This window comes from Felis catus, chromosome C1, assembly GCF_018350175.1.
Source record: "Felis catus isolate Fca126 chromosome C1, F.catus_Fca126_mat1.0, whole genome shotgun sequence".
Lineage (NCBI taxonomy): Eukaryota > Metazoa > Chordata > Mammalia > Carnivora > Felidae > Felis > Felis catus.
Genome location: NC_058375.1, coordinates 31,172,905 through 31,199,981, shown reverse-complemented (window position 1 = coordinate 31,199,981; position 27,077 = coordinate 31,172,905). Strand labels below are relative to the sequence as shown.

Genomic DNA, 27,077 nt, shown 5'->3' with positions numbered 1-27,077 from the left:
CTCACTAACAATTATGTATGAGCCTCTTTTGCTCCACACCCATTATTACTGGTAACAAAGGTTAAAAAAGCATTCTAGGATGTGTAGATATGGTACCCTCTTTTGTGTCACAAGAATACAAAATGAAAACCAACATTACAGAGTACTAAACATTTCGATAAGTTGTCTCTCCAGAAAGTAATTTACTCACAGTGCCTTCAATCTCTGAATAGAGTCCTGACCAGAAGCTGAAAGTACTTTTATCCAGTTGATACAGTCGGGATTTCTCAAAGGTTTCTGAGTCCATGATCTGTCCTAACTCCAGTGGTACATGAGTTGTTGTTTTATATATCCGTCTCTGAAATATTTTGAAGAAAACACTTTGAGACAGTCAAGCCAACGCCTTATTTATTACAATAGTCATTTATGATCAAACACTGAGTAGTTACAGCCTTAACCTGTCACTTAAGCCTACTGAATTTGCTTTACATATACACAAATATTACGTTTGATCAAGTGCATTGACCGCGAAGACAACTGACGCAGCAAAGTAAAAGCAGAACAAGAGACTCGGAGGCTAGCTAACAAGGGAAAATTAAAATCAGGGCTGTCATCACACTTCAGTCTGCACATGTAAACCAAAACTGTACATCACAAATGGTGATGTACAAAGGGTGATGTACCACTCACTCCAAGAAAAACATACATCCTATATAATATAGAAAACAAACTCATGGAAAGGAGAAGGAAGCCATGCTAGCCATAAGTATTAACAGATATTGTAGCTAATTACTAAACTTGGTCCTGAAAACTAAATTCAGAGAAATCTGAGGAATGACAAATGGAAACAGATCAGGTCTTCAAGAGAGACAGACTTGGGGCACCTGGGTGGCTCAGTCAGTTGAACATCCAACTCTAGATTTTGGCTCAGATCATGATTCCAGGGTAGTGGGATCGAGCCCAGGGTGGAGCTCGGCACTGAGCATGGAGCCTGCTTAAGGTTCTCTACCTCTCCCCTTTACCCCTCCCCCCTGCCTACACACTCTTATCTCTAAAATTAAAAAAATAAAAGACAAACTTTATCATTATGCCAAATTCGAAATGGTAAATTTCAGACCACGGGACATAATACAGGGCACAGAAACTAAGCAATATAATGGACAGTATCTCCTACAATGGTTTTATGACACATGGCTTCCCTATACATTGTTGGGCACCTTACCAAACCCTCAATAAAAGGCATTACATTAAAGCACAACTGAGGAGGAGGCGCCTGGATGGCTCAGTCGGTTAAGTATCTGACTTTGGTTCAGATCATGATCTCACAGTTTGGGATCAAGCCCCACATCAGGCTCTGTGCTGACAGTTAAGAGCCTGGGGCCTCTCTCTGCCCCACCCCCAGTCATTCTCTGTTGCTCTCTCAAAAATAAATAAAAAACATTTAAAAAATTAAAGCATAATTGAGTAAAGGAGACATTCTCAAAAAGCAGTTACTGTAACTGGGCTTATCGTTAAAGTAAGACAGATAGATGTTCAATAAGCCCCTCAATTTAGACACTATATACTGTGTTTACCTTATCCAAAGGATCTTCTTTAGGACCTCAAGATTCTGTACTAATAAAGTTATCCAAAGATATCTATGTCAGAGAACTTAGTGCTATACAGCTTAACACCTCTTTAAAGATTCTGAACTAAGGGGCACCCAGTTGGCTCAGTTGGTAGAGCATGTGACTCTTGATCCTGGGGTCATGAGTTTGAGCCCCACATTGGGCATAGAGATTACTTTTTAAAAAGACAAAAAAAAAAAAAGACTCAAAAGACTAAAAAATAAGTAAATAAAAAAAGATCCTGGGCTAAAAGAAGAGATCAAGACACAACTCAGCCACTCATGAAAAACTAAAAATTCCAATTTAAAGATTCATGCAGAAAGTAACCCGAGAGAAGAAATGTGTACTGTAGAGGAAGGTAATGCTCAAGAAAGAGTTCTGGCAGTTAAAAAAAAGGTTCTCATAGCCATCAGGTTGACACAATGACAACATAGAAGAATGTAGATAAAACAAATCAGCAATCAGAGACAATAAAGCAGACAAACTTAAGATCTATCTCATTTAAAAGTTTGCATCTCCAACAGCAGGCCGTTCATTATGATTACCTCCAGGAAACTGTTATTAAGTAACTTTCAGTTTCTATTTTACAGCTCTAATTGTTTAAACAAAAGAACATATTGTTCTTTGGGCAAAACAACATACTGTATACATGTTTCTTTGTTTGTTTGTTTGTTTTTTAAGGGAAAAAAGTTCAGGTCCTTAGAAGGATTTGTTAAGTCTTTATTTTCAGAAAATGGTGTCCTAATCCCATGGTTGAGCATCACCGGGAAGTTGTGATTGGTAAAAATGTTGCATCTTCCTTTTAAAGGCTCATGGGTCTTTGCCAAAGGTAAAGGAGGTAAGTCTGGGCCTGAGGATCCTAAGAAAGCTGTGGGCCAGGCACGACTCAAGTCAACTCAAGTCGGCCCTGACTTCCCTTTCACCAGGCCCTAACCGGCCTGGGTCCCAGGATCACGTCGCGGAAAACCTCCTAGAGGCACCAGATACCCTCAAGGCCAAGCCCGCCATCGGGCCAAGTTAGGAGGCCCAGTAGGGACCCACAGGGTCGAGGCTGATGCTGGAGCCGCAGCAACCATCCAGGGACTTGCGGGTCGAGACCGACGCTGGCCCGGGCAGGTCAGGTGTCGGGGTCAGGTGGGCCCCGTCTAGGCTCACCTGTCGCTGCGCTAGGAAGGTCTCCCAAAGATACACTGTCCAGGAGAAGAGCAGCACGGCCCCGAAAATACGCTTCTCGGCCGGCATCTCCCACATCGCGTCCAGCGACGCCCACATCCCCATGGCCACCCGGTTCCGCCAGCTCCTTCAGCGTGCACCGGTGCCACACCGACACCAGTCCCCTCAGAGCGTCCCCGCAGTGCCACAGCGATATCCGTCCCTTCCGAGCGCCCCTACACCGACACCCGCCTCCATCCTACCCCTCGGCGCAGCCGGCAGTGTTACACCAACACTCTTCCCCACGGAGACGCCCCCGGTTCCTCCTACTTTCTGCCGGAAAAGGACAATCCCGCCTTCCCCACTTCCGGCCCAAGGCGGGCCGAAGTCCACACGCCGAGTTCCGGCTTGCGTCCGCTGCGGCTCGGCCGCCCGGTCAGATCACTCGGAGCTGCGTTGCACCAACATTCTTCCCCCTCCCTCCCTCCCACGCCGGGCTCTCGCCGAGGGTTCCGGCCTCCCTCCTGGGCCCGGCAACGCAGCAGAGCTGTCGCTTTCCCCCGAGGGGGAGGTGGCGTCGTTCGGTGCCGGGCTTGCCCTGGCAGGGCTGCGGCCTGCGCGGGACCTTCCCGGCCAGCGCAAGCCCACTGGTGGTCGGGACTGAGCTGGGGCTGACGCAGAGGGGGCCGCCACTCCCGCCGTGAGGAAGCGGGGAAGAGCCGCAGAGGGGCCGACTTCGCCGGCTCTGGAAACCGTGCTTCTGACCTGGCGCAGATCAAACAGTGGCTTGGCGTGCCCGGGACACCTTAGGGCTGAAAGGGAGAGCGGAGAGCGAGACTAGGCATTCTTAGTGCGGGATTTGGGCCCATATTGGGGTGTTCCGAGTGCAGACCTGTTAGACAGTGGGCGGTAGTGATGAGATTTGCGTTTAAAGATGTCGCCTCTGCCACCCCACGTGAAGGCGGGGTGGCATCTTGCCTGAGTGTCCTGGAACAAAACAAGGAAGGCGTGGGTTAAAAACACCTGAACTGAAAGAGACTTACTTTCCTTAGGGACCAACCCCTGTCAAAGCTCAGTGCCATGTTTATTTTGGGATTGAGAAGTGACATGTGGTCACGGGGGCGCCTGTTAACACATTTACTTGACTTGAAAAGGGAAATTTTTTTCTCCCCAAAGAGAAGCCTAATTTGGTTAGTTGGTTTGTCAAAGAGACTGGCGTTGCTAATTTGCATAATTATTATTTACAATAAGTTGAGCTAAGTCTGCAGCTGCAACTAAAATATATTTAAATTACAGTAATATTGTAATGCTAAAGATGTGTTGAAATTAACAATATCTCGAATTTCCCAACTCTTCCTAAATGCCTCCAAGAGAAAAGTAATCAGTATAATTAAAAATCACTTGAGAAAGTGAAGGACTCTAATGACTGGATAACAAGTTCTTTTGTTAGATTGTTTCCGGGTTTTTGCTTGGTTCGCTTTGCTTTTAACAGAATTAGTAGTAGGTCTGTTTGAACTGCCCACTGAGGAAGGAGCACTCTGACTTTTGGTGTATCACTCAGAAGAAAACCAAAGAAATGATCGACAATTCTGTAACAGAATTACCAGCATTCCCTCGTGAGTCATATTTCTTGGCACTGTATCTATGAAAACAAAAAAGAAAATTGAAGCCAAACCCTGTTAATCTAGCAGTAAGAAACAGTCATTTAGATACATGAATTAATTTCTGGGGAATCCCCATCTATCTCACGGAGAGATGTGTTTCCAGTAGAATTTTACCTTTTATATTTATGTACTGTCAAAATTTATAATCATATCATTTTGAGCAACTGGTATATTAAAGATAATTGTAATATTACTCAGCTCAGAATAACTAAAATACATAAAGCCATACAATTACAAGGAAAAAATGTTTTTAATTTCCCTTGATACATATTTTTATCACGAATAAGTGATCAGTAAAAGGTTTTTGAAATGTAAAAATTATTGTCTTTGGATAACATTTTATGGAGTAAATATAATTTAGAGATGAAAGAACAATATAGAATTACCAAATATTAAAGAGCTCATGTGTAATTTTAAATGGATGATGGTGGTCACTAAATTGTAACATAGAGTCTGTTGGATACATTATAAAAAGTGATTTGACAGTGCTATCTTAAATTGTCATTATTTACAGTTTGCCAGAGTTTACATTCATTGCAACTATTTAAATTTGTGATCGGGGGTCCCTGGGTGGCTCAGTCGGTTGGGCATCCCTTTGGCTCAGGTCATGATCTCGTGGTCTGTGAGTTCAAGCCCCACGTCAAGGCTCTGCGCTGACAGCTCAGAGCCTGGAGCCTACTTCAGGTTCTGTCTCCCTCTCTCTCTACCCCTCCCCCACTCACACTCTGTCTCTCTCTCAAAAATAAAATAAAAACATTAAAAAAATTAATACATTTGTGATGAAAACTTTAGCTATCAACTTAAAAATATGAGGGGATAAACACTTTTTCAAAATTCCCTGTCCCTTGGGCTATGATTGCCACGCCCTCTTTGTTTTTCTTGCCTTCACCTGTCTGGGTTCATCTAGCTCCATCCTGCTGCAGTTTGTCCAAAAGCCTCACGGAAACTCCCGCCAACCAAATGCTGTGACTAAAGCGAGCACAGGTTTAGAATCAGGCTGCTTGATTGCCAGCCACGGTTGCACCACATATTAGCAAGTTACTTAACCTCTCTGTGCATTGGTTGCTCATCAGTGAAATGAGAATAATAGTACTTACCGCCTCCTATTGTGAAGATCAAATGAGAAAAATCATGTAAAGCTTTCAGCAATGTATGCGGCTCTGAACAAGTGCCTTATAAAGACTAGCTACTCGGGCACCTGGGTCCCTGGGTCGTTCCGTCAGTTACGTGTCTGACTCTTGATCCCAGCTCAGGTCTTGATCTCAGGATCACGAGTTCAAGCCCCACGTTGGGCTCTGCACTTGGCGTGAAACCTACTTTAAAAAAAAAAAAAAAAACAAAAAAAAAAAAAAACAAAAAACAAAGCAGGGGCACCTGGATGGCTCAGTCAGTTAAGCGTCCGACTCTTGATTTTGGCTCAGGTCACGATCTCACGGTTTGTGGGATCAAGTCCTGCATCTGGCTCCGTGCTGACAGTATGGAGCCTGCTTTGGATTCTTTCTCTCTCCCTCTCTCTCTCTGCCCCTCCCCAGCTTGTTCTCTCTCTCTCAAAACAAAACAAACAAAAAAGACTAGCTACAGGCTCCCCCAGCTCCAGAGAACTGCATCACAGTGTTATCTGTCACCATGTATCTGAAGAAATGGAGGAACAGGAAGCTGCTAAGAGGTTGCTAAAAGTCAAGACTGGAATTCGCTCATTCATTCAATGAATATTGAATATCTGCTAAGTATTAGGCATTGTTTTGAGTGCCTGGGATATAACAGTGAACTAGACAAAACCCCTTTCTCTCCTGAAGCTTACGTTCTTAGTAGGCTGGGGTAGATAGAGGGGAAGACAGATTATAAGCAAACGCATGACAGTAGAAGTGGAGGAGGTGATAGGTACTGTGAAGAAAAAGCAGGAAAAGGGGGCTATACTATGTTGGCATGAGGGGCACCTTCTTTACATAAAATAAGCAAGGAAGACCTCTCAGATTGACAGTTGAGCATACACCCAAAGAAAGTAAGAGAAGAAGCCACATAGGTATCTGGGGAAAGTGCAGAGACCCTAAGGTCAGATAATGCTTAGTATGTGAGGAATAAGAGGGTGTGGAAAGAGGAGAGAGTAAGAAGGAGGGTGAGGCAGATCATGTCATCAAGCACAGTCCTTTAGACAAGAACTTGACTTCTTCTACTCAGGGTGAACTAAGAAGCCATTGGAAGGTTTTAAGCAGAGGAGTAATGTATCTTTGCCCTCTGTGTGGAGAATAAATTGAATGGGGACACAGATGGAAGCAGGGAGTCCAGTTGGAAGGCCATTTTGAGGATCCAGGTGAGAAATGATGGGGGCTTTGACTAGGGTGGTAGCAGCAAAGGGAGAAGTGAATTATGGAAAGTGAAGCCTTTCCTACCCTGTGCAGAGAGATAGTGTTTGTAGATAGAAGGGTTGGTGTGTGTGAAGACTGAAATGGGAGCCTCCCAACAGGCTGTCGTCAGGGTTTTCCCAAAGGAGGCAGACTGAATGTGGAGGGGAAGGATTCTCCTCCCTATGGAGTGGTGGAGGATAGTTGGTCTAGCCCAACTGACCTGAACGACAAACTAGCTCTCAAGCCCTTTCCCCATTTTGCCTTGATTTTCTGCTCGCCACACATCCAAGTTTCCTTAATTGATGCCCTGGACATAAGTACTCTGGTCTCAAGAATGACCCACTCCCCACACTGGGAACGAACACTTGGTATCAGTCTCTTGTGACTGTGGTGTGACCCACACACCCTTTCTGGAGAGCTGAGAGCCAGAAACAAGGTGACTCCATCAGTTTCTACCACACCGTGCATCCTCATACAAGCAGCCAGCCTGTTTTATCTTTTACATCTAGATCATTCTATTCTGTCTCCCATACGGACTACCAAATCTATGTCACTCTCCTGTCTAAGAACCTACAATGACCCATTTCCAACAATATGGTATGACCTTTAAGGCCCTTCATTACATGACATCAGTCTACTCTTCTGGGCCCTTCTTCTGACACTTTCTTTGAAATACCCCAGAAAAGTAACTGAAACAAGATGACTAGAACTATGTAGGAAGACACTTAAATGTGGACTGTGCAAAAATGGAGGTAATGACTTCAATTAAAAAACAAAAATTTTTTTTAAAGCAGTCTCCTATCCAACATGGGGCTCAAACTCAGGACCCCGATATCAAGAGTCACATTCTCCACTGACAGAGTCAGCCAGGTGCCTTGAGACTTTGACTTTATTTAAAAGATTGCATGGAACTCTTTAAGCAGCATAGTGAACAAACTCCTCACCTGCACTAACAGATAATGCATACTTGGTAACTTCCGTCTGTTCTGTTCACCACATCATGAATTTTTTTTTTAATGTTTCTTTATTTTTGAGACAGAGCATGAACGGGGGAGGGTCAGAGAGAGAGGGAGACACAGAATCTGAAACAGGCTCCAGGCTCTGAGCTGTCAGCACAGAGCCTGACGCGGGGCTCCAACTCACAGACTGAGAGATCATGACCTGAGCCGAAGTCGGACGCCCAACTGACTGAGCCACCCGGGCGCCCCCACCACATCATGAGTTAAAAAAAAAAAAATTTAATGTTTACTTATTTTGAGAGAGAGAGAGAGAGAGAGACAGAGAGAGACAGTGTATGAGCAGGGGAGGGGCAGGAAGAGAGGGAGACACAGGATCTGAAGCAAGCTCCGGGCTCTGAGCTGTCAGCATGCACTGACATGAACTCACGAACCATGAGATCATGACCTGAGCCGAAGTTGGATGATTCACCGATTGAGCCACTCAGGCGCCCCACTACATCATCAATTAAAGCTGATCTGAGGATGAAGTTAGTGTGTCTTACCCTGAAGCCCAAATCCTTCACTGTAGCTTAGAAAATAGCCAGTGCTTTAGCCATCCTGAAACTCCCCTTCTCCAGCCAAGCCACCCTCTTTTTATATGGCTCTGTCGTGATTCACCAGCAGAAATACCTTCCATTTCATTGTCTGCCTATGTAACCCTTTATGGGACTACTCAGATGTCACTTCTTCTGCAAAGCCTTTCCTGGCCCTACCTTGTATTTACTAACCTGTTTTTACACTGAGTACACTATGCCGTGAGGTCTCATCTTACAGAGGTTGCAGTTTAATGCCAGTGCACTGGAAAAAACTTATGATCAAAATTACCCTTGGAAATCCCTTAGGAAGATGCCAGCTTGGGAGATTGTTATATCGTATCCTGTTGAACAGCACAGCCAGTCTTTCTCCAGGATGGCCATAAATCACTGCTGCTTTCTTTGCCCAAGTATTTCATTTGGGTGGCAGAGAGTTGCAAAGTATTTCAATGACTATAATCACATTTATTGTGGCAAAAATGCACACACTATAAGGCTTGGGGAATCTGAGACCCACCCACTGAGGGGATGATTTACTACCATCCCTCCCTCCGTGGGCCCTCCTTCCTATGGGGGGGGGCACACCCATCAAGTGAAATGGCAGCTAGGTGCCTCCTTCCCTCCCTGCCTAGCTGGGATTCACATAGGAGAATTCAGCTAAGTTCAAGTTGGTATAACCCCACTGTATCACATATAACTCCTTGTTCTGAAATTAACTGCCCAACCAGCCAAACTGGGTGCTCCTGAAGCACTCAGGACAGATTCCCAAGGGTTATAATGCTTAGCCCAGATTAAGTATCAATAAAAGTTGGATAAAATTATAGTGTCCTTTATGTCCACCCCACCCTTGTCCACCTCTGAGTAATTAATGAACACAGATTCCCAGGCCACATTATTTACCTTTAGACCAAAGACCAGCACAGGAGCCAGCCTATCTCTACAGGACAGTCCACACCATTGCCCTTCAACAGCACTTTCTTGCTGTTTTTATCGTATCCAACCCAACCTCTTCAGCGTGGAACCCAAGGTTGCATCCCTGACCCACTTTCCCTTCTTTTCCCATCCCACATATTCCGGTTTGGTCATCCTTGTCGCAATATGCCTGTTTATGGTCTCCAGCCTACCAAGTGACATCATTATCTCAGAGACATTTTTAACGACGACTATACCCCACATTACCCCACCGCACACGTCAGTAGAAGCTGGGCCCTAGTGAATAGAGAGCCCGTCCTTGCAGGGTAATTTCAATATAGTTCTCTACCTTTATTGATACACCACCACACACATGAGGGAAAAAACAGTGCTTTTCTGGAAGAGATTGGAATCCGTCACATTTCAGATGTGGAAGTAAATCCTGATGCGGGCAAGGGACTCTGGCAGTCAGAGCAGCTGCAGTAGGGCTCAGAGGAGCAATCCCTCTTCGTGGCAGGTTTGTGGGAAATGATCATCCCCTCCAGGTCCTTCACTTTGTTTTCCACCGTCTGAAGTTTTTTCAAAATTCTCTCTTGCAGACCCAAGGACAGGAAGAAGTTATTGTCTTGACCCGGGAGAGCGTTCCCTTCTGGGTTGACCAGCAAAGCCTGAAAAAAATCTGCGCTCTTCTTGTAAAGTTTGTAGAGTGTGATGATAAACAACAGTATTTTCTAAAACAAAACAACAGAAGTTGAACGTTACTCGTTTATTCACACGAATGCCTCAGTTTACTAACAGAATCAAAACAAAAACCTAACAGTAACAATAATCCCTCATCCCTACGCCAAGGCTTCTGTTTAACAAAACACCTTCACATCTTTTTCGTCTTTTGATCTTCACCACAAAACACAGTGATACGCAGGTCAGGGATTATTATTTGCATTTAATTAGTGAAGATGATAATAATAGATACCATTTACTAAAAATTTGTCACAGGCAGGGATCTGTGCTAGGAGGGCGTTTTGCCTATGCATGACCTGTTTATGTAGAAAAAAAACAGAACTGGGTAGCCATTTAAATACCTTCCAGCTTGGACCCTGCCATTGTCCAAGGTCGTATACTTGGGAATGGTAGAGCCAGGACTGAAACCCAGGAATTCTGACTTCCGTGTAGGTTCCCTCAGGACACAGTGGTCTGAAAAACTAGGTTTCCTGGTCCTGGGGGGAAAATTTTTTTTTTTTCAATTTAGCTTACCTTACCTTTTTTTTTTTTAATTTTTTTTTAACGTTTATTTATTTTTGAGACAGAGAGAGACAGAGCATGAACGGGGGAGGGTCAGAGAGAGGGAGACACAGAATCTGAAACAGGCTCCAGGCTCTGAGCTGTCAGCACAGAGCCCGACTCGGGGCTCGAACTCACAAACTGCAAGATCATGACCTGAACTGGAGTCGGCCGCTTAACTGGCTGAGCCACCCAGGCGCCCCTGGGGGAAAATTTTTAATGATCTAGGATAGATTCCTGTCAGGATAAAAAAAAAAACAAACAACCAATCATCTTTCTTCCTTGTTATGATAACTGGCCCTGTTTATTGAGTACTTAGTGCGTGCTGAGCTTTACATACACAATATCTCCTTTAACCCTCACTACCACTCTAAGAGAGGCACTGTTAGCAAACCCATCCTACAGATAAAGGAAAGTGGGGTTTTGGAGGCTGGTTGCTGTCAGTCAACACAGCAAGCGACGGAACCAAGGTTTGAGCCCCCGCAGTCCGACTCCAAAGCCCTTGCTGTTAACCACTTGTTATACTACCTCTTTTTCTTGGCTGAGGTGTCCGGAGGGCTGCGGGTTCATCTAATTGAGCTGAACGTTAACCAGACAAGAGCAGAACCCAGAATTATAGAAAACAGTTTGGGTTTTTGGCCTTATATTCTTCTATTAGCTAACTGAAGTTCATGTATACACACATGTCCCTGTTGGGGATTTACGTTAGTTAGATTACATTAAATGAGATTTGGGAGATTTGAATTTGGCATCCTAAACGCTGGGTTCAAATCTCAGATTTGCCAGTTTTTACAGTCTATGTCAACTTGGTTCAGTGATAACCAAGTTCGCTTGCCTACAAAATGGAGGTGATAATGAAAATGAAACCTCTATATGAAAACAACCTCTATCCACTTCATGTTATTGTTGGGATTCTAAAAACATTTTGACTAGGGGCTTCTGGGTGGCTCAGTCAGTTAAGTGTCTGACTCTTGGCTGTGGCTCAAGTCATGATCTCATGGTTCGTGGGTTCTGCTTGGGATCCTCTCTCCTTCTCTCTCTGCCCCTCCCCCGAGCACACTTTCGCACACACATTCTCTCTCTCATATAAACTTAAAAAAAACTGGGGGGATCCTGGCTGGCTCAGTTGGTTAAGTGTCAGACTCCTGATTTCAGTTCAGGTCATGATCTCATGGTTTATGGGTTAGAGTCCCTCATTGGGCTCTGCTGACAGGCAGAGTCTGCTTAGGATTCTCTCTCTCCCTCTCTCTCTGACCCTCCCCTGCTCTCTCTCTCTCAGAAACAAATAAACATTAAAAAAAAAAAAAAGAAAGCATTTTGATTACATTGTAAATATAGCTATTATTGCTGGTGATAAAACTATGAAGTTATTATTATTGGTGATTAGAAGTATGTAAAATCCTCAATGTTTCTTACAATCCCAGCCAATTATGCTCCTATTCCTCAGAAGAATCCCTGTTTATTGAGTCTGATATTGTTGGGTTTTTTTTTTTCAATGTTTTATTTATTTATTTATTTATTTATTTATTTATTTATTTATTTATTTATGTGTGTGTGTGAGAGAGAGAGAGAGAGAGAGAGGGCGCGAGCATGAGCAGGCGGGGGTGGGGGGCAGAGAGAGAGGGAGACAGGATCTGAAGCAGGCTCTGTGCTCTCAGCGGAGAGCCTGACGTGAGGCTCAGACTCATGAACAGCAAGATCATGACCCGAGCCGATGTCAGATGCTTAACTGACTGAGCCAGCCAGGTGCCCAAGCCTGATATTGTGAAAACAAAGAAATAATGAAAATATCGGTGCCTAATGAATATACATGCCTTGACATCAGGTACAGAGCAATGTCACAGTAAGAACACAAAGCCAAACCCAATATCCCAATTATCCTTGCAATGCCTATTCTATGAAAAGGTACCCCTAATGGTGTCAGGCACATAGTAAAAACTCAAAGATGAATATGTGATCAAATAAGTTTGAGGTTAAGCTGCCTTCTCAGTTTACAAGCTTGTTTCATCTGTTTTATTCTAAAACAGGCCAAAAACCACTGTGAGAGAGAGAGCGCTTTATGCTCGAAACCTAACTGGCAAAAGTTTTTAAGGATAACCTAGTTTCAACCAATTTCAGAGATTAGGGTTCATCCTTTCCTCATCTGCATGGTCTTAGAATACGGGTATAGCAGCAATGCGGGAGAGAACTAACCAAGTTTCAATTTCTAACTATTTAAATTCCTCTGGAACAAAAGAGTATGACCTGAATTGACCGAACACTTCGTTTCCATAAGATATATACTCCTACTCCCATCAAAAGCAAAAAAGAAATCCCCAGGATAACTTGCACAATTGGAGCAAGGGTATCTAGTACTCCAAAATTTGTTTGCTGAGGTGGACTAGTCTCTCCCAGAAGAGTTGCTTGTAGCCACTTCCATATTGAGCTCAGAGAGAGATATTCTACGAGGTTGTCCCAGACAGAAGATGAGGACAAAGATATTGACATTTTAGTAAGACAACAGCTCCTGGAACTACATGTGCAGAGGCTTCAGGAACCTAGATATGGGCTAGGGAGCGTGGCCTTGGAGCCGAGGTGTTCTGGAGCCATTGTGAACTGTACATTGTGATGTCACTGTTTCAAAGGTCAGCTTGCTTCCCACTCACCCGGTGAACTTTCTCACTCAGAACCAACCAGCTACTGGCCTGGATTTTTGGTTCAGTCATACTGCTTTCTCTGATCTTTGGCAAGTTCTAGCTCTAGCCCAGCACTGTCCAATCGAACTTTCTGCAATGATGGGAATATTCTATATCTGCTCTATCCTATGTGAATAGTGTGGCCAAGGAATTGGATTTTACATTTTATTTAATTATAACTAGATAAATTTAATTATTTAGCCAATGTGGCTAGCGGCCACTTTCTTGGGGAGTGTAGATATAAAACGCTTCCAACAATACACTGAAGAGACAGCAATTATTAACTGAGGTTAAGTGGAGATTTGAGGATTTAAAGAAAGTTTTCCTGAAGAGTGAATAGTTTGCTCTTTAGGGATTAGGTAAATGTGGAGGGGGGATATTACTGGATCATTTTGTAGCATTCCCTTTTTTCACATGTCACTATTGTTTAGAAATTGTGATCTTTGGGAAGACTTTAAACATATTTGAGCCTCATTTTGCTCATCTCTTTACAGATGGGAATGCCACATCTTTTGCAAGGTTTATGTTAGAAACAAATGATATCATTTTCTAAACACTTGGTAAACAGTAGCATGCTGTACAATAACTTAAATCACATGTTATCAAAACAATTATTTATTGGCTACTACCTATGTATTTTCAGCAAGGAGGTATGAAAATATAAAATGTATGGTCTGTACCTAAAAAACTTACCTGAAAAGAGTTCACACACAAGCGTATGAACTGTGAGATCAATTGTGAAGACAGCCAAGAATCCAAAAGTGGGTTTGCACCAAGAAGAGGGAGAGGCAGAAAAAGCAAGAAAAGGGGTCAGTTACAACAATTTTTGGAAAAATATTGTGTGATGCTATTCCAATCTGCTCATTCTGGTCGAAAGGACAGCAAGAGGGAGGCCTGGTAGAGGCAAGAACTGTTTTGTTCTTGCAAGAAGGGGAGGTAAGGCAAGTTGCTTGAGGTGCCAGAGACACATCCAGAAGACGGGGTCCAGAGTGCCGTTGGAAATGTACTTGCGTCAGGATGAAATGATCTACTGGTTCAGGAGTGACTGCTATTGATGTTAAACCCACAGTCTCCTAGTGACTGAACGCAAAATCTTTTCTAGCAAGGAATAAAAGAGACTCAGATAAGACTTTGGATTTGGCTATTAAAGGTTAAAATAGGTCAGAAACTATTAAAGAATGCCAATCAGAAACTTTTTGGAGAAAGATAGGGCTGTGACAACTAAATCATTGCTTGAGAATCTCTATACTAGATTAGACCCCCTGTTACATGGCACCTCTCACTTTACTTTCAAAGCACTTAACACAATTATAGTTATTTGTGAAATTTTTGGTTTCACATCTGTCTTTCCTATTATCAACTTGAAGACAGGGACCATGTCCCTTTTATTGACTACTGTATCCCTAGGGCTTGGCACATAGGAAGTCTAAATATTAAGTGAGGGGTGCCTGGGTGGCTCAGTCTGTTAAGTGTCCAACTTCAGCTCAGGTCATGATCGCACGGTTCATGAGTTCAAGCCCTGCATTGGGCTCTGTGCTGACAGCTCAGAGCCTGGAGCCTGCTTCAGAGTCTTTGTCTCCTTCTCTCTCTGCCCTTCCCTTGCTCACACTCTTTCTTTCTCAAAAATAAACATTAAAAACTTTTTATTTATTTTTATTTATTTTTTTTTAATTTTTTTTAACGTTTATTTATTTTTGAGACAGAGAGAGACAGAGCGTGAACGGGGGAGGGGCAGAGAGAGAGGGAGACACAGAATCGGAAGCAGGCTCCAGGCTCTGAGCCATCAGCCCAGAGCCCGATGCGGGGCTCGAACTCACGGACCGCAAGATCGTGACCTGAGCTGAAGTCGGACGCTTAACCGACTGAGCCACCCAGGCGCCCCTAAAAACTTTTTAAAATAAAATATTAGATGAATGCAAAGTCACCTGGAAGAATTCAAAATATCTTTATGGCCTACACTGTTCATTCATCAAGTGCCTATTACCATATCTGTGCACTTGTTTGGGTAGAATCCTTTTATTTTTATTTTTTTTTAAGTTTATTTGAGAGAGAGAGGGAAAGAGAGAGAGAAAGTGGGGGAGGGGCAGAGGAAGAGGAAGAGAGAGAGAATCCCAAGCAGGCTCCACACTGTTAGCTTACAGCCCGCTGCAGGGCTGGAACTCACAAACCATAGATAATGACCTGAGTCGAACTTGAGTTGGATGCTTAACTGACTGAGCCACCCAGGTGCCCCTGGATAGAATCTTTATAGAGTAACTGTTAAGAGGATAGGCCTTTGGGAATACAATGGATCTGGGTTAAAACTTTTGGCTCTCCTATTCACTAACCTTGTTACCTTGAGCAAATTACTTAACTCAAGCCTTAATACCTTGTGACGTGGGGTAACTTCTACCTTGTAGGCCTGTAGTGAGAAGTTGAAAATTTGTGCAAAAGAAGAAGCTACCCATAGAGGTAAGTGCAACTATTATTTGTAGTGACATTTACAAACAAATGCAAGGTATTGTAAATCTCCATAGTATAACATACCTTAAAAGAACCTAGTCCAGGGGCACCTGGGTGGCTCAGTCGGTTGAGTGTCCGACTCCGGTTCAGGTCATGATCTCGCAGTTCGTGATTTCGAGCCCTGCGTCGGGCTCTGTGCTGACAGCTCGGGGCCTGGAGCCTGCTTCGGATTCTGTGTCTCCTTCTCTCTCTGCCCCTTCCCTGCTCATGCTCTGTCTCTCAAAAATGAATAATAAATGTTAAAAAAAAAATTAGAAAGAACCTAGTCCAAAAACCCATTTATAGTTTGACTCCCTTCTTAGACACCTGAACATATCCAAAGATGAATTATCACTATGCAAGACATCTCAGCCCACATTTTTTATTTAAAAAAATTTTTTTTAAATGTTTATTTATTTTTGAGACAGAGAGAGACAGAGCATGAAGGGGGGAGGGTCAGAGAGAGGGAGACACAGAATCTGAAACAGGCTCCGGGCTCTGAGCTGTCAGCACAGAGCCTGACGCGGGGCTCGAACTCACGGACCGAAAGATCATGACCTGAGCTGAAGTCGGCCGCTTAACCGACTGAGCCACCCAGGCGCCCCCCACATTTAATTTTTTAATTTTAAATGTTTATTTACTTTTGAGAGACAGAGGGACAGAGCATGCCAGCTGAGCTGTCAGCACAGAGTCCGACACGGGGCTTGAAGTCACCAGCTGTGAGATCATGACCTGAGCTGAAGTCAGACACTGAACCGACTGATCCACCAGGCACCCCTCAGCCCACCTTTAGATAGCGTCATCCATCCATCTATCTACTGGGCCAGCCATCAGTCACTTCCACATCAGACTGTATTAAGACTTTTTGACTTACATGCTGCAATTTATGAATCACGCAGTGCCTACTTTTAAACCTTCAAAAGGTTCTTCATTGACTTTCAAACAAAATCTGAAATCTAGAAGCTAGTTACTTGGCACTAAAATATGGTTGCTGCTTACCTATCTATCCAACCTTCTCTCCTTTCCCTTTCCCATTTTTCCTCTCAGCATGAGCTATACCAGACTTGTCAAGGTCATGAACACCCCACAAAGCCTTTCCACACAACAGGATTATCCTCTCTGGATAATTCCTATTGATTCTTCAGGTTTCAGTTCAAACATGGCTTCCTCAAGGAAGCTCTTCTTGGCCTTTTTGTTTTTTGGCGGGGCGGGGGGCGGGGGGAGGCTATCGCAGCCACAGATTCTTTTGTAGCACTTTATGTAGTGTTTTGTTTATTGTCTCTCTTCTTTACTAGACTCTAATCACCATGATGCAGGAAACTCACTGCCTCATGTTCATCGCTCAGGAGCTAGCAGATAGTATGTGCTTAGTGAATACTTGGCTATAGCTTTCCTGTACCTCCAGTCTTCTCTTTTCCAGGCTAAACCTGTCGAATACAGGTGAACAGGTTTTTAAATCTCCTGACTATTCTGCTTCCCTTCCTCAAAGTGGTTCAGACCTCCAAAAGCAGTCTGTCACAGAATCTATTCCTGCAGGTATAGACAAAGCAGGTCAGACTAAGGCAGGCCCCTCTTTCCAGACTCAGCTCTACATAATAGGAGGCTTTGCCTCTGAGTCAGCATATAAAACCAGGGGTATCACAGTCTATTGTGGGGTGGCAGGTGGGGAGAAGGGATTGGGCAACCTTTCAGACCTTTAGAAGTTTCTCTCTGAGAGAAACATGGACTTTTTAACAGTTTACAAATTACAGAAACCATATGAACTAGTTTTCCTTTTTCCTCAAATGAGAAAATGTCAATAATAGATGTATGATTGACATTGGATTCGCGTGACCTGGCTTTTACTTACATTTCAAACTTTATTCTCCATTATTCACTTTTACAAACCATATACTCAGTTTAATTACAGAGCTAGGGTGTTTTTGGGACTTTAAATACCACCTGCAACCTTCTAATATTCTTCCTTCACATTAACTTCCCCTCCCTGATACCTTCCGTCAGATGAGATTGGAAACTAGGCTCCACCTATTCCTAGCTTTTATCAGCTAGGCAAAACACTTTATTTCTATCTTTTTAGTTGCCAAATAAGGGTAGCTGTACCTACTTCATGAACTTATGAAAATTCAACAAGATAATTTTATGTAAAGTGCTTTAAAAAAGTGCAATTACCCTGAATTCTCACAGTGCTTTCCACTTTGTATTCTAGGCCACTGCTTCTCAAATTTTTCTGTGCCTATGAATCATCTGGAGATCGATCTTACTAAAATGCGATTTGGGTCCAGAAGCTCTGGAGTGGGACCTGACATTCTCCATTTCTAACATGCTCCAGGTGATGCCCACGCTGCTGGTCCACTTACCACACTTTACAACGTTTAAAGCTACCCCAGCCCTCACATAAAAGCTCCACACCGCCAGATGCCTTGATAAATTTACTTTACATTTTTATCTTTTAAAGCATCTGAAACCGTCACTAAATATGTGTGCACTTAAATATTTGGTTAATAACTATGACTATGTCCTTGGCAGTGCAGGGCAGAAGTAGGCAACCTGGGACTAAGAGACGATAGGTTTGGGATGGAATACTGTGAATTCTAATCAAAAACTTTCTTTTCCTTCATTTCCCACCCCACTCTCTCACACGTGTTCATCAACATGGGGAAACACTGAAGTAAGAGAATTCTGGGTAAAAGGACAGAATGAAAGTGTCTGGTACTCTGAACTTCTACCCATTATTTAGGGGGCATTCTCGACTTTAAAAGGGCTCTGAAAACAAAGTCAATGCTTCCAGGTTTGTGCTAGCATTGGCACAAATCCCAAAGACACATCAAGTAAAAATGACAGTATGGAAAGCTAGAAAAATAACTGTCCGACCTTCTGTATTATCATAGAACTACACATGCTGGGTTTGACATAAAACGTGGTCTTATTAAAAAGTCAAATAAAGATGCTCCAACTGGAATAGAAAATAATCTTAGGATGAACCATTTAGGCTTCTACTTGAAGCAAACTTCCAATAGCGTTCAACTAGGGTTTGGTTCCACTACAAACGGACCTACTTGGCCCTTTCTGGGGGTAGAAATTAGGAGTGGTCGAATGGATGTAGTTCAGTCTTAAGCAAATTAGCAGTCTTCTCTTGTTCTGGGCTAAAAATGAAGCCGCCAGCTGTTTCTCATGCTCAGATCACAGAAAGAGACCTGTCAAAATATCCCATACCTCTTCACTTTATAGGTGAGGAAACTGAAGCCCACAGAAATTAGCTAAAGGTCCCAAAGAGTCAGTAGTAGCCTCAGCCTCTAAGATGTTCCACTGTCCACTGTTTCTGCCATTTTTTTCTTTCAACAGATGCTTATTTGAGAACCCTATGGTTACCTACTAGGATCTGAACCAAGAAAGCACTTAGGCATTGTGTGTCCGTGTGTGTGTGTGTGTGTGGGTTTTAGGGGTCAGAGACAAGGTCTTAAAATCCTAACGACAGACATAAGAAAGGGATATTAGGAGTGTCTGAGTCACTTCATTGCTAGCTGATGAAACTCACTGAGAACTTCACAAGAACAGAGAATAAAGCTGCTGTATTTATAAGAACACACTGCTTTGTCTTTAGACATACAGGGCTCATAGTCCACTGAGGTTCAACACATCCAAAGACCAAGCTCACCTTGGCTTTCCATCCTCTTCCCCAAAATTCATTTCTTCCTTTTGTATTCCAACCTCAACTGGACGCATCACTACTAAATCGGTTTTGCTCAAAACGTTTTTTTCACCATCCAACCCTCTCTTTAAATTTCATCTCCTCTTCCTTGTGCTCCAACTGATAGTATAAACTCTCATCAGGTTTGCCTCAGTTACTTCAACAGTCTTAATATCTACTGTTTCCATTCTCAGCCTCTCAAATCACAATCATTTTAAGACATCTACAAATTGTTATTAATTTCACATTGCAATTAACGTCATGTTATTTTGTTCAAATCCTTTAAAGCCTCTCAGCTGCCTAAGGACTCGAGTCCAAACTCAATAGCATTCATGGTTGGGTCCTCGCCCATCGATCTCTACAGTCATCTCATCCACCCCAGTGCTTCCCTTTCATTGCAGCCTACCACACTCTTTGTAGGTCCCTGGAAACATGACTGCATCCATCTATGCCCTTCATGTTCTCCTTGGTATTCTTTCTATCTGGACAGCTGCCGGGCATCCTCTTTTGGGAGCTATCTTGACCCTCAGAGCTAATTACTCAATTTCAGAATTTTCTCTACACAAAAACTTTATGACAACAGTCATTCAGAAAGAAACTTGATCTGAATGGTTTGGTTAATAAGAAACGAGAAACTACTGGGGTAAAATATAAGTGCACATTCCAGAAAATGCCCAGTGCAGTTTCAGTTAGTGTATGGTATGAAAACTCATTATGAGTAAACAAGAACTGGGTGAAAAATTGTAATTTATTGAAACTCAACTCAAAAAATATAAGATGCTGTAGTGTACAATATATTACACAAAGCACCCTCAGGTGCACATTCAAGTCAAGTAAGAACTCCATATCCCTTTCCCTAGCCCTCCCACCCTGGGATCTTAGTATTTGTTCCATATACAATCATGCACACTTAATTTGAAAAAGGAAGCCCCAATATATTTTGATGTATTAATTAGCACCAAACAAGAGTACAGTTCCATTTCTTTTTTTAATAAACAAAAACAAAAACAAAAAACCCCAATCAATAAACCAACTGGAGAGCTAATGGACTCAGCCAATACTGCTGACATAGATATTATACATTCATGTAAATACACAGCCTATTCTACCCTAAACAATGGTGTGGCTGGTTCGCAGCCTTTGTTCAAATTGGCAATTGTCCCCATGTTGCAGTGTTGGAGCCAGTCTGTTTCTAAAACAAAATTGCTATTTAGGAACTTCCTACACAAAGCTCATCTGTCTTTTTTGTTGGAAACAAGTCTAAAATTGGTGTGGAAAACTTAGATCTTTCAAGGACAACCACTGGCCGAAGATAATGAAGCTGTTTTAAGGCAAGCTCTCCACAGTCTGTTAATGCTTTGTCCAATACAACCCTCAGGTTTTCCAAGGAAGGAACTGTTGTTGTCTCAGCTACTATCAAAGGTGGGATTGCAGTCAGGTTCTCATGAATTGCAGAGTCACTGGAAGAATGAGGTATGTCAACTTCAGGGTCATTGTCATTCACCATATTATTTGCCATAACACTCCCTGTTAAGTCATTACTGGGTTGTGAAGAATTATTTAATGTTAAGTGCTCCGAAGGTTCCCAATCATCAAAATCGTCTTCTTTCTCTTCACTTTCCTGAATAAATTTCAGAAATGAAGATTCAAATCCCATAGGTTTGTAAGTCTTCAAATCAAATGACCTGGGCTGTGGATGTTTCCTAAAATTCTCTTTTGGAACAGGGGTTGAATTTTTTACAGTGTTTTCTTGCCCTGAACTTGGCTGCCCAGTCTCTGAGTCTTTGATCCTTGGTAAAGGCAGCTGGAAACTCGTGAAATAAGTCCCACTCTCAGTCCCACTAGGATTAGGTATGGAATTTTCTATTTTACAAGGAGGAGGCTGAACTATATTACATTGTTCCAAAGAAGTGGTTTCTGAACTATGGTTACATTTCAAAGTTCCTCTGTAGAGGAGAGTATCTGCATCAAAAACTGGTTTGCTTTCTGTACATCCTTTCTGACCTCCATCCCTTTCGCCTGGATGAAGGGAATCTGTGTTCTGGACAGGCACGCTGTCACCTGGGGAATGGCCGTGCTTTGTGTGCTCTGATTCACAGCTATTTTCTTCTTTCTTTATATAGGGCTCTGCTTCAGAAGGGGGCTCCTCCTTAATTTTGGTACCATACTTCACACAAACGACCAGGTTTTCCATCTGTTGCTCTAAGTAGGCACTACTCATCTGATGGGTGCGTTTATAATGCCTCACTATGCTGCTTTCCAACTTCACCACAGATAAGCATCCTTGAACCATGCAGGGGTACTGTGTGTGCTCAGACTGTTCCACACACATATGGAGGGCTTCAGCTCTTGTTTTAAAACTAATCGGAGCCTTCTTTTCTTTGATTAAACTACATTTTTTAGCCTTAGCATTAAATGATCTCCTGGTAGTCTGATGTTCATGCCCCTGAGTGAGAGCTGTCGGACACACCTTTTCACTCCTCAGTAGCCTTTCATTTGCCACTTTCTGACTTCTAAATAGATCGTCGTAATAGTCCTTATGTCGGTAATATACATGTTGAGAATAATTACTGCGATGGGTGAAAATCTGGCCACAGCCATTAAGATCACAATGAATTTCATATTCTGAATGTATTTCTCCTTCAATATTATGCTGTTCCATCAAGTGGTGCTTCAACTTGCTGAATGTATAAAAAACAGCAGGGCACTGAGGCTGGTTACAGGAAAACCTTGCTGCAGATTCAGCTTCAGAAAGCACTTTAGGCTCTTCAATATGATCTAGGTTATGGGAGTCACTACAGTGCTTAGCAAGAGCTTTGGAACACAGGAAGCGTTTGTTACATTCCTTGTATTTGCAAGCAAATATCTTTTTACATTTGACAAGTTCCCTTTTGGTTCTTGCTTTGTCTTTTTCTAAACATAATTGTTCTTTGTTGTACTGATGTACAGTTCTGTAATGACGAATCAAGCCTTTTAGATTAGTGAAGGAGGAGTTGCAAGTTTTATGGATACAATGGAATGGTTTGTGGTACTTATTCAAAATATAGCAGAGGTTTCCTTTAGCAACAGTCCTCCTGCTACCTCTTCCCTCTCGTCCTTCTCGTTCTTCTCTATGGCTACCCATGGGTGATGAAATATCAGATGTTTTACTTTCTGTTTCTTCACAAGACGACTCCAAATCTGTTTCTGAACTGCATTCATCCTTTTTAGAGTGACAGTGTGGCTTCTCAGAGTTACTGCTGGGGTCACCACCAAGTTCTGTAGAGCAATCACCTTTCAATCTGTCTACTGAGCATGGGCCTTCATGATCACATTTTTCATTATCTAGTAGTTTGTGAGTGACTCTGTCACTGCCAATTTGATGTTTATTTTTATAATGAATCCTAAGGTGTGTTTTTCTTGTAAATGACCTTTGGCAAATATGACACTGGAATGGGGAATACCGATGTTGAAACATGGTTAACTGAAGGACTTTTTCTTTTGAGTAATTGTGTTTTTTAAGATAATGCATTAACAAAGCCTCTCTGGTCACAAATTCATATTTGCATCCTTGAAGCTCACAGAAAAAAGGCTTAGCTGCCAACTGTGCAAGGTACTGACTTGGCATATTCTCGTCTTGATTCTGAAAATTAAGGTCAGAGATAGTAGGTGAAACCGACTGAAGAGACTTAGCACCACTGGATGGGTACCCCTGCAATGACCCTGAGAATGATCCATGCGTTATTGAGTTTTTCAAGCTTAAATGTTTCAAGCGTAACAGAAGTTCCAACATGGTATCCTCTGTACACGGCCTCTTAGAAGCACAGATAGAAGCTTCTGAGGAATAACCTTGATATTCTCGTTTGCATTTAGTATGAATATTGTGGTCTAGACCTTCATCTGGGGAGTCACTGTTTGTATCTGAACTGGGTTTAGGTTCTGCATCAAACTTTTCAGTTGCTTGATTGTGTTCATTACCCCCACAGGGAAAGAGATCTTTTGTCTTTATCTTTTTGGGTTTGAAGTGGTACGGATGGACCTTGCGGAGATGCTTTTGCATCCCTCTTGCATTTTTGTACGTGGAACCACAGCCATCAAAACCACAGGTGAACTTAGTCCCATCAAAGCAAACTGCCACATTGGAACATTTCTCTTTTAAATTGGAGGGCACAAAGACTTTCTCATGAGATAATAATATATCCTGCATTTCTGAGTGATCCAGTGTATCAATTAACTCTTCATTCATGGAAGCTGAAGAGCTATGACTTAACTGATCACTAGAATTACTGTCACTGTTTTCTTTCAGATTTTCTGCAGTTTCTATTTGAGAACTAGCTGATCCGGCACAGAAAAGAAGATCCTCGGGTAAATGTGATTTATCAGTTTGGTCAAGTAGATGGGGCTGATCAATACAATCTTGCTTTTCACCTGGTGCCGCCTCCTCAAGTTTCACCGATTTCTTCACATCTCCATTTGAACTTTCAACATTATGCATTGAGAGGTGATCCTGGTATTCAATTTTGGAATAATAGAATTTTTTACAGCCAACAAAGTTGCATGTGTAAGATGCATCCCTAAAGTGTTGTGCTTCATGGTGGTAAAGCTGTCCCAAGTCACTGAAAACAATATTACAGCCATTTAATTCACATTTATAACGCAGATCATCATGTTTTTGTTTATGGTTAAGTAGTTCATTCACTGATCCGAACCTTGCATAGCAATCTATAGATACACACATATAAGGTTGAGGACCACAATGCACTTGTTCATGCTCCCGCAGGTGAAAAGCAGACATGAAATGTCGTCGACAATAAGTACACTTCTCTCTTCTATTTTTCATATCCAAGTAGTGCTTGGCATTTTCATCATTATTTTGGTGTTCAGCTTTAAGATGCACACTTAAGTATTTAAACTGCTTAAATACTCGGGAACAGTCTGTGCCAGGACATGGGTACAAATCTCTGTCTTGCAGGTGGCAATCTTCTAATTTGCTGAATGTGACGTATTCATGAGACTCTCCTTTGGCTTGTTCATCCAATGATTGGTTTTGCTCCAGGGTTGCAGAGGGGCTCTTGGGACAAATTCCCTTCTGAGAGCCTTTCAACAGTAATTTCTTTCTAGAACGGTCCCTTCTGCTTGGTGGCATTTTAACATGCTCCATCACATGAGGAACAAAAATTTCTTTTCTCTTGAATTTTTTAATACAAACTGGACAGGTGTAAATTCCATCTTCCATATGCATCTTAGAATGATGAAGAATCCTGGCCTCTATACATTCCCGCTTACATAACAAACAGAAAAATTTATACTGAAGCCACCTCTGGTATCTTTCAGAAGAACCAATGGGTTTTTTGTCTCTTTTCTCCTTATGCTGATCTGTCAAATCTCTTCTTCTATATTGTTTATCTTCTTTACCTTCCTCATAGTCACTGAGAAATGACTCTAAAACGTCTGTGTCATTAATAGACATTTCATAGCCACTTAGATCATCATCAGAATCTGAGGCCTCTTGTCCTAGCAGTTGGTGGCAGTGTCGTTTTAAAGTTTTCCAGTCCCAAAATTCAGGATCAAAAGGCCAGTGGGCCTTTAAAGCTAGTAAGAGCTCACATCGGAGAGAATTTGGAACTGGTGCATTTTCTTCATCAAATTTTTGATCTGGTTGCAGATACAGTTCTTCCAACATATTAAATCCATCCAAACTAGGTTCAATTAAGAATTCTGTAAGCTGACAGGCTCGTCTGACCTCTAAATCTTCTGGTAAAAGACAAGCAATTGTTTTGCAAACTGATGCCTTCATTTCCTCATCCTCACTTGATCTGAGTTGAAGAGCTCTGACACATAGTAAAATTGACACTCCGAGACCAGCGTCTTGTGCCTGTAAGACAAACAGGGGTGGGGGGGTGGGGTTATTACTTTTTCATTATGAAGTATTACCTAACTTTCACTGGTAAGATACATACTTCTCGAACCTTTTAGTGTTCTTAAATTTATCTTTAAACTTTCTTCCTCCAAGTTACATTTAGATCCTTCTCCTTTTTAATTTTTAAAATGATTTATTTTTGAGAAAGAGCGAGAGCGACCATGAGTGGGGCAGGGGCAGGCAGAGAGAGAGAGGAAGACACAGAATCCAAAGCAGGCTCCAGGCTCTGAGCAGTCAGCTTAAAAGCCCGACCTGGGGCTTAGACCCACGAGCCTTGAGATGATGATCTGAGTCGAAGATGAACACTTAACCGACTGAGCCACTCAGGTGCTCCAATTCTTTTTGCCTCAACAAGCAAAGAAAGGACTGGATTAGATGTTACAATGTACATTTATAGTGTCCAACTTTACAAAACACTGCCTATTAAAGCACTGTCTAACCCTCAAGGAATTTATTTATATGCCAAATGTATAAATAATAAAGGTACATGAATTCAAAGGAAATCAGGATAAGTAAGGTCACTGAAGGATTCAAAAAAAGAATTGTCTTAAGCTGGTTAAGAAGGACAGGGCTTAAATAAATGGGTGAAAAAGGAAACAGCTGTATAAAACTCGATTTAAGAAATTCAACTGTCATGAACAGCTGCGTGTTTTCAAAATCTCAAGGTTGAAATGATTCTCCCTCTTTTCTCCTAAAAGAATTAGTACTTTATAGCTATAGGTATACTCAATCTCAAGCTTCCCATGGGAAAAACAACAAGAACTTAAAATTCTTTCTATAGTGCCTGGGTACTCGGTTGGGTGTCTGACTCTGGCTCAGGTGATGATCTCACGGTTTGTGAATTCGAGCCCTACGATGGGCTCACTGCTGTCAGTGCAGAGCTTGCTTCAGATCCTCTGCCTCCTCCCCCTCCACCTGCCCCTCCCTGGCTTGAGCTCTCTCTCAAAAATAAGTAAACATTAAAAAAAAAAAATCAGGAAAAAGATCTGGTCATATATGATACAAGGCATACAAGAAGATGACTTACGTGAGAGGCTGAAATGGAATATGAAAATACTATGAGCAAAGAAAAGTAGGATTGTATGGCAGAGTGGCTTAAAATGCAAAACATAAAAGTTTTTTAAAAGTAATTTCTATGCCTAAAATGGGGCTCAAATTGATGACCCCGAGATCAAGAACTGCATGCTCTATAGACTGAGCCAGCCAGGCTCAGTCTGGCATAGATTTTTGAGTCAGACTTTTACTGCTTTTGAACCCAGCTTCACTGCAGTGACAAGTTCTTAATTCCTAAGCTGTAGCTGCCTCATCTATAAAATGGAAACAGTAGTGGTAACATTAGATTTTCCTCCTAACATTGTTATAAAAATGAAATAAGCAATATAAAGTGATTACTACATTGCTGGCACATAGTATTCAACAGAATACCATGCAAAATAACAGAATAAACTCTACTCTTCAAATTGATAATTTGTTAAGCAATTATACTGTGTTGAGCATCATTCATTCTAAGTTCTAGGAACACAGAGAAACAACTATCATCAATTTACAGAACCCTACCCTTGCTACATTTTTTTTATTAAAAAAAATTTTTTTTTAATGTTTGTTAATTTTTGAGGGGGGGGGGGAGGGGCAAATAGACAGGGAGACAGAATCCAAAGCAGGCTCCAAGCTCTGAGCTGTCAGCACAGAGCCCGACACGGGGCTCAAACCCATGAACCACAAGATCATGACCTGAGCAGAAGTCAGATGCTTAACTGACTGAGCCACCCAGGCATCCCTGAAACCTTACTACAGTCTAGGCACTACTCCAAATACTATTTTCCCACATTATCCTCATTTTATAGATAAGAAACCAAGGCTCGG

General features: G+C 42.3%; 3 protein-coding genes and 1 long non-coding RNA gene across 8 annotated transcripts in view; 1 reads left to right on the top strand and 3 right to left on the bottom strand.

Moving 5' to 3' along the window:
- ZMPSTE24 (zinc metallopeptidase STE24) overlaps nucleotides 1-3,063 on the bottom strand; it is a 40,983-nt gene extending 37,920 nt beyond the window's left edge. Inside the window, exons 1-2 of one of the 5 annotated variants that reach the window (XM_045035603.1) lie at nucleotides 2,742-3,060; nucleotides 191-337 (exon numbers count right to left, since the gene is read on the bottom strand). In XM_045035603.1, coding sequence (XP_044891538.1) covers nucleotides 191-337; nucleotides 2,742-2,864 — 270 coding nt within the window. In that variant the 5' untranslated portion in view covers nucleotides 2,865-3,060. Of the gene's footprint in view, nucleotides 1-190; nucleotides 338-2,741 lie in introns of all 5 variants that reach the window. The other 4 variants (XM_019836741.3, XM_003989898.6, XM_045035604.1 and 1 more) reach the window with 4 other exon arrangements.
- A 6,454-nt stretch (nucleotides 3,064-9,517) lies between these two features.
- TMCO2 (transmembrane and coiled-coil domains 2) lies at nucleotides 9,518-13,082 on the bottom strand. Its single transcript, XM_003989946.6, has 2 exons — nucleotides 12,716-13,082; nucleotides 9,518-9,921 (listed from the first exon to the last, which is right to left on the bottom strand). Exons 1-2 carry the CDS (start codon nucleotides 12,956-12,958, stop codon nucleotides 9,607-9,609), a joined length of 558 nt encoding a protein of 185 aa, XP_003989995.4. The 5' UTR covers nucleotides 12,959-13,082; the 3' UTR covers nucleotides 9,518-9,606.
- A 21-nt stretch (nucleotides 13,083-13,103) lies between these two features.
- LOC111561713 lies at nucleotides 13,104-20,323 on the top strand. Its single transcript, XR_002744429.2, has 3 exons — nucleotides 13,104-13,955; nucleotides 15,546-15,597; nucleotides 17,834-20,323. It is a non-coding gene; the product is annotated as an uncharacterized LOC111561713 (long non-coding RNA).
- Nucleotides 20,046-27,077, bottom strand: part of RLF (RLF zinc finger) — an 86,649-nt gene continuing 79,617 nt past the window's right edge. Inside the window, exon 8 of the mRNA XM_003989897.4 lies at nucleotides 20,046-25,169. Coding sequence (XP_003989946.1) covers nucleotides 20,526-25,169 — 4,644 coding nt within the window. The 3' untranslated portion in view covers nucleotides 20,046-20,525. The remainder of the gene's footprint in view (nucleotides 25,170-27,077) is intronic.

What these genes read in the sequence shown, in the direction of transcription:
- TMCO2 (XM_003989946.6), bottom strand. Translation starts at nt 12,958, where the DNA reads ATGTCAATATCTTTGTCCTCATCTTCTGTCTGGGACAACCTCGTAGAA. An exon ending in GAAGTGTTCGGTCAATTCAG is followed by an intron (nt 9,922 to 12,715) that starts GTCATACTCTTT and finishes GTTTTGTTTTAG; the next exon opens with AAAATACTGTTGTTTATCAT.